Below are 7,500 nucleotides of genomic sequence, written 5' to 3' on the forward strand. Positions count from 1 at the left end.
AACGTGTGCTTTTATTTTGATATTCCTTAATAACTCCACATTGAAATGACGCGATACATTAACCCTTTCACTGCCACACGACAGAAGGTTAGCCCTTTACTATCACACAACCGACGGCGATGCTCCATCATTAGCATCATTAGCTCCGCAAAGGCGGAGCTAATGATGCTAATGATGGAGCATCGCCGTCGGTTGTGTGATAGTAAAGGGCCAACCTTCTGTATTGTCACAGTGAAAGGGTTAACCGGCTGTCGTGTGGCAGTGAAAGGGTTAAGTGTGGGGTCCCCGAAAACAATCCTAAATAAAATGAAATATGAAATATGAAACAGTTTGAGAACGCTCCTGGATCGTCATCAGAGGAACACGGGCGAGTGCTTCCAGTCCGAGTACACCAGGAAGCCCGTGAAGGTGCTGTCGGTCTTGGAGCTGGAGTAGAACCCGTTGTACTCGCCCAGCGCCATCTGGACCCACACCTTGTCCCCCGGCACCAGGTGCAGCAGGGTTCCCCCGGACAGCGAGGCGGGCTTGGGCCAGTTCCCGTAGAACTGGAAGTAGGAGGCCGTGGCGAGGCCGTTCTTCATCAGGTCGAACTGGAGGCTGGCGCGGTACACCGTGGCGTGCACGGCGAAGTAGTACGCCCCGGGCACGCGGCAGGTGAACACGCCCGTCTCGGCGCTGTAGTCGCCCTGCTCGTTCAGGACCACCGCGTCGAAGCGCACGGCGTCGCTGCCGGCCACCGGCATGGCGGCGCGCGTCTCCGAGAACTTGGCGCTGAAGGCGGATTTGGGGGCGACGGCGCACTCCCCCGCCTGACCCGTGTCCCCCTTCTGCCCCGGGTCGCCGTGGTCCCCCGTCAGGCCCCGCGAGCCGGCGTCACCTGGGGAGAGAACAGCAGGGGTGTGACTGTCTCCTTCATGATCAAACACACACACATGCATTGTTATGTACCATGAGCTTGATCACTCCTGTGTAGGCTGGTAAAGCTATGCCTCCTAAAATGTGAATCGGAAATACAGAAATACCGGCTACAGGCTTTCCGGTTTCCGGGCACCCCCTGATCTGTTTATAGTCCCCAGCGAAACAAACAACAAGCAGGTCTGTCAGCCTGTCGAGGGAGGCGATAACAAGGTTGTTTCTGGGGGGAATACATTTTCATGAGCACCGTGTCGTGATTTCAGGGCGGGACTTCCTACCTGATTCCCACTTTCGGCCGTAGTGCTTTACCAGGCTTTATCAATCAATCAATCAATCAATTTCTTTAATGACCACCCAGCCAGGCTGGTGGAATTTGGTTTCAGTGCAGGTTTCATAGCAGTTCCAACATAAAAACATAAAAACATAGAACATATAACATCACTTACAGCGTACATAAAAGAAAACACAATTACATAGATATAGTTCAGAGTTTGTGAGTTTGTCCATGTCCATGTCAGCAGAGGTAAGGGGGGTTGCGGGGGGTACTACAGGGGGGGGGGGGGGGTGCTACAGGGAGTTCAGTGTCCGTATGGCAGTGGGGAAGAAGCTGTTTTTGAACCGGGTTGTTTTGGTGGTCAGGGATCTGTAGCGCCTCCCGGAGGGCAGCAGCTGGAAGATGTGGTGTGCTGGGTGAGTGGGGTCGGAGATGATTTTCCTGGCTCTCCTGATTGTGATTTGGCGGTGGAGTGATTCGAGGGAAGGGAGGGGGGTGCAGATTATTTTTGAGGATTTATTGATGATTCTTTGTAGTTTGTTTTTTGAGTGAGTGTCCAGATTGCTGTACCAAACAGTTATGGAGAAGGTGAGGATGCTTTGTATAATGGCCTGGTAGAAACGGAGCAAGAGATGTTTATTGACTCTGTATTTCTTAAGCTGGCGGAGGAAGAAGAGTCTTTGATTTGCTTTTTTGTGTATGTGGTCTGTGTTGGTTTTCCATTTGAGGTTATTGCTTATGTGAGTGCCGAGAAATTTGAAGGAATCTGTGGTGATTATGGGTTTGCCGGAGATGGATATGGGGGTTTTGGGGTTTGGCTGGCGTCTGAAATCTATGATGAGTTCTTGGGTTTTTGATGAGTTGAGAAGGAGGTTATTGTCTGTGCACCAGGTGAGTGTGTGGTTGATTTGTGTACGGTATTCTGTTTCGTTATTGTCTGTGATGAGGCCTATAAGGGTTGTGTCGTCTGCATATTTATATATTTTTACGGAGTTGTGGAGGGATATGAGCAGGTTGGTGTATAGGGAGAAAAGCCAGGGTGAAAGGACGCAGCCTTGGGGGGCTCCTGTGCTGAGATATAAAGGGTGGGATGTGATGTTATTTATTTTGACCTTCTGTTGTCTGTTGGAGAGGAAGCTGTGGATCCAGTGGCAGATGCAGGGGTTGATGTTCATGTCCAGAAGTTTATTGATGAGTTTGGCTGGGATAATTGTGTTGAATGCGGAACTGAAGTCCATAACCAGAATGCGGGCGTATGAGTTGCGGGTTTCCAGGTGTTGCAGCAGGTGGTGAGTGGCTGTGTTGACTGTGTCATCCACAGACCTGTTGGTTCTGTAGGCAAATTGATGTGGGTCCATGAGGGGGGTGGTGCTGGTTTTGAGGTGGGTGAGAATGATGCGTTCAAATGATTTCATTACTACGGATGTGAGGGCAATTGGTCTGTAATCGTTAAGGCAGGAGATATTATTGGATTTTGGGACAGGGATGATGGTGGACTGTTTGAGACATTGGGGGACTGAACAATTACGGAGGGAGGTGTTAAAAATGTTGGTGAAGATGGGGGCCAGTTCTGCAGCACAGTGATATAGGACAGATGAACTGATGTTATCTGGGCCTGCTGCTTTATTTTTCTTTATCCTCTTGAAGGTGGTCCTCACCTCTTCCTCCTGGATGTGGAAGGGGGGAGGTGGCAGGGGGGAGGGGGGCGAGGGGGGTGGGGGGGGTGTCTGTTCAAATCTAGTGTAGAAGATGTTGAGTTTGTCCGGGATAAAGCTGGGAACGAGGTTAACTCCTGTGTCACTGTGCATGCAGGTGAGGGCTGCTAGTGCATTCCCAGAAGGGATTATATGTTTCTACTGTAAAGAGCCTGGTCATATCGTTGCTGGGTGCCCGGTGCTTGAACAGAAAAATGTCAGAACGGTGGCTCTGGTAGAAACCGTATGCAGAACACCTATGCCAACGTTAGAGGGTGATGGGGAAAGTATCAAACGTATGGACAAAGAGCTTGAGGGTTCCTCAAGATTTATGATGGATGGATTTGTTTCCCTGACTGATGCACTAGAGTCCAAACAGGCTATAACAATTTGGAGAGATACCGGAGCTTTTCAGTCCCTCATTCTGGAGGGGATTTTGCCGTTTTCAGAAAAGTCTTCTTTACATTCCGGTGTCGTTGTTCGTGGCTTTGGAGGTGGATTTGTGGATGCACCTTTGCATGAGGTCACACTCAACTCTCCCTTAGTATCAGGCAATGTTGTTGTGGGGGTATGTTCTCACATCCCCATAAAAGGGGTGTCACACTGAGGCCACGAATGAATTGGAGGATGAGTGTGGGAAGGATGCTATGAGAGATGCTGTTGATTCATCTGACACTGTTCTAGTTGAAGAGGCTACAAGGCCTGACTTAGGCTGCCAGCCTTCCCACAGTAGCTCTATTGTCCCTGATGTTTCACTTGTGGGCAGGGATGGTCCCAGTATGTCAGTTGATGATTCTGACATTGATTCACGTGTCCACACTGACTCTCTGCCATGCACTAGGTGTGCTAGTCAACCTAGTTACCTGTGTGAGCAGGAGCCACCTTCGCGACCTGGTCTGATGAGTGGCAACCATTTTGATCAGGACAATGTTATTTTGTGTGACGCCATTTTGGATGGGGTTCCAGACGCTTTTGTGACTGATGTATTGCCATGTTCCAGGGACGGTGGGGCTGTACCTGAGGCGGTGCATCCTACTCTGGATGTTCACGGTTTGCAGTATCCTGAACTGCCAGTGCCAGGTGGGATGGATATGGGCGCTGTGGTGGTATCAGAGATCTATGGTTTTTGTTTTTCTGTGTTCTGTCCTGTTGAGCGCAGTGAGCTTAGCTCTCATATTGATTTTGGTTTGCAGTCTATTTTTTACAGGTCGGTATCGGTGGAGGGGCCTGTTGAAATGGAGCTCATATGTGATAAGGTCTTGGTTTGTCGATGGGGTCCTAAGTCTTACGCCTCAGTGGAGGAGGAGCCTGCCCCACTCCAGCCATATACCGCAGTGGAGGAACCTTTTGTGAGGTCTAGCTTGCCCGAGAGTCGGGACAGGGTTGTTTTTTGTTTTACACAGCATTGGCGAATGTTCCACAGTGGGGAGCATGCGACACGGTTGATGTTCGTGTTCAACAGGGGCCGGCCCGTTATCGCTGTTGTGGTAGTGGCCCTGACAACTAATGGGTCACAATATTTTTTGTTTACGGGTTTGATGTGTAGTGGTTGCCTCTTGGGCAACCATTTTGGTGGGGGAGGTGTTATGTACCATGAGCTTGATCACTCCTGTGTCACTGTGCATACAGGTGAGGGCTGCTAATTAGCTGATTGCTGCTGATTGGATACATGCCTGGCAGCTTAAAGCCAGTCCCTCAGTCACACATGCAGCCTGACTGTGGCTAGAGGAGAGTGTGGAAACAGAGACTTTTTACGTTCCACCATTCTTTGATCTTTAGTTTGTGCTAGTATTCATTGTTAGAGTAGTCTTTTGGTTTAAACACAGGCTTTGGTGTCTGTTTGCACTTATGTTGCGTCCCTTTGAGCCAGGGTCGTAACATGCATATACACATACACACACATATATACACACACATACAAATACATATAAATAATACATATATACATACATACACACATGTACATACACATTCACATACAGACATACATACACATAGACACACACACACATACATACACACATACACTTACACATTAAAATACATACATAAACATTTTATTTTATTTTATTTCAACCTTTATTTCAACTCATAAAACACTGAAGTTACCCTCATTTACAGCAACGACAAGCTTACAAATCAAGTTGACCTGCGATTTCATACATATAGACACAATAAATAACAATAAACAATAGAAAATCAGCTAAGACAGTTACATGTCGACACACGGTGGTCGGAGATCATACTTTTAAAGGCAGCAAGAGAAGGAAGAACCTTCAGCTTCAGAACCCTGAGAACCAACCAGTCATTAGAATGTGTAGAATAGCTTCCAAGATTCCATTCCAACAGTGTTGTGACTTGAGAGGGAGGTTTACCAACGAGGGCTTTAAGAATAATCAAAGACCAATGATAGTTACACCTTTCAACCAGAGAAGGCCATCCAACCTTATCATAAAGGACACACTAATATTTATCATATCTGTCATAAAGTACACAGTGTATCATATCTGTCATAAAGTACACAGTGTATCATATCTGTCATAAAGTACACAGTGTATCATATCTGTCATAAAGGACACAGTGTATCATATCTGTCATAAAGTACACAGTGTATCATATCTGTCATAAAGTACACAGTGTATCATATCTGTCATAAAGGACACAGTGTATCATATCTATCATAAAGGACACAGTGTATCATATCTGTCACCAGTAATAACTCTGAGGGCAGACAGACAGACAGACAGACAGACAGACAGACAGACGGACAGACAGACAGACAGACAGACAGGCAGACAGACAGACAGACAGACAGACAGACAGACAGACAGACAGACAGACAGACAGACAGACAGACAGACAGACAGACAGGCAGACAGACAGACAGACAGACAGACAGGCAGACAGACAGACAGAACAGAGGTTTAAGAGTTGAAGCTGCAGCAGGTCTATAAATCACATCCCAGAGTCCAACATTGATTTACACACATGTACACACATGTACACACACACACACACACGCACACACACACACACACACACACACACACACACACACACACACACACACACACACACACACACACACACACACACACACACACACACACACACACACACACACACACACACACACACACACACGCACGCACACACACACACACACACACACACACACACACACACACACACACACACACACACACACACACACACACACACACACACACACCTGGATCTCCACCGGTCCCCTTCTCTCCCTTCTCCCCCGGCGTGGCGTCTCTCCCGTCCCGCCCGTCCCTCCCCGGCTGACCAGGGGTGCCATGTACCCCCGGCTGACCAGGGATGCCAGGGTGTCCGGTGCACAGGCTGGGGGGGATCTGGTTGTCCTCCAGCTGCCTGGAGACGCCGATGATGCAGGAAGCCAGGAGGACGTGGAGGAGGAGGAGGAGAGGCGGCGGCCTGAGGGATGATGTCATCGCAGGGTCTCTGTCGACGGGAGAGAGACAAGTAGAGGTTTGTAAACAGACAGTTACCATATTAAGATTACTTACAAATACTAGGGGCGGCTGAGTGGCGCAGTGTCACTAACGCAGGAGACGCTGGGTTCGAGCCCAGCTCTCGGCGTTGCTACCGGCTTGGCCGGCCGTCATACTAACACAATTGGCAAGTGTTAAGAGAGTGGGAAAGCCGGTGGGTGGGGAATTTGACTTTGTGGACAGCGACTCCTACAGGTCGGTTGGGTGACGCCGGTGTGGCGGAAACAGGAAGTAGCGGGGGCAGCGTGAGCCTCCCACGCATTACTCCTCGCCACTGAGAGTTCGAGCTGCTGCGGTGAAAAGATGCGACAGGCTGCCTCCTGGTGTACCGGATGGGACACGTGATGCAAGGCTTCTGTCCTCACTACAGCCGACCAGTGGGAGGCATGGTCTAGCAACGTTCAAGACAGGGGAGGGAAGAATTGGATACTACGAAATTGGGATGGGAGAAAAATAGAAAATGGGGAGAAAAAGTGGATACAAAAAAAATAATAATTACAAATACTATTAAATGGTCAAATAAATAAAATGGTAAATGGTGCATTTATATAGCAGCTTTTATCCAAAGCACTTTTGCAATTCTGTTCCTCACATTCACTCACACATTCACACACACCGAGGGCGGAGCGGAGGCCATGCAAGCGTTCCGACCGGCTCACCTGGAGCAGAGTTAACTCAAACTAAAACTTAAACTAATAATTAAAACTAGACTTAAAAAAAAGACAAATAAAAAACTGAAACTACTGTATATTGTGTACTTGAAAATGGAAAATGGCTTTAGTTTTAGTCTTCATCAAGTTGGTAAAAATGTTGTCAACACAGGAGGTATTGATTGGTGCATGATGTTGATTGAGACTGACGTCATGACTGAGTCATTACCTTCACAAGGTGCCCCACTGCACTTTTTACAGTCTTATTGTTGTCTCACTGTTCTGTCCTGTTTTGCACTTTACTTATAAGTATTTATTTACTGTTGTATTGTTCTTAATTGTGAAAAAAAGCATGCACTGTAAACGTTAAATCACGTTCCAATATGGTGAATAAAGTCATCTGAATCTGAATCTGAATCTGCTGTGTT

The 7,500-nt window shown here is 47.9% G+C and overlaps 2 protein-coding genes across 2 annotated transcripts in view; both read right to left on the minus strand.

Moving 5' to 3' along the window:
• Nucleotides 1–7,500, minus strand: part of LOC311234665 (complement C1q tumor necrosis factor-related protein 5-like) — an 18,336-nt gene that overhangs the window by 5,656 nt on the left and 5,180 nt on the right. The gene's annotated exons all lie outside the window — the stretch shown is intronic.
• Nucleotides 201–7,500, minus strand: part of LOC311234654 (complement C1q tumor necrosis factor-related protein 5-like) — a 12,492-nt gene continuing 5,192 nt past the window's right edge. The window contains exons 2-3 of the mRNA XM_084321900.1: nucleotides 6,116–6,372; nucleotides 201–877 (exon numbers count right to left, since the gene is read on the minus strand). Of these exons, the coding sequence (XP_084178026.1) occupies nucleotides 354–877; nucleotides 6,116–6,362 (771 nt within the window). The 5' untranslated portion in view covers nucleotides 6,363–6,372 and the 3' untranslated portion in view covers nucleotides 201–353. The remainder of the gene's footprint in view (nucleotides 878–6,115; nucleotides 6,373–7,500) is intronic.

This window comes from Notolepis coatsorum (assembly GCF_963971535.1).
Source record: "Notolepis coatsorum genome assembly, chromosome: 1".
NCBI classification, from domain to species: Eukaryota; Metazoa; Chordata; class Actinopteri; order Aulopiformes; family Paralepididae; genus Notolepis; species Notolepis coatsorum.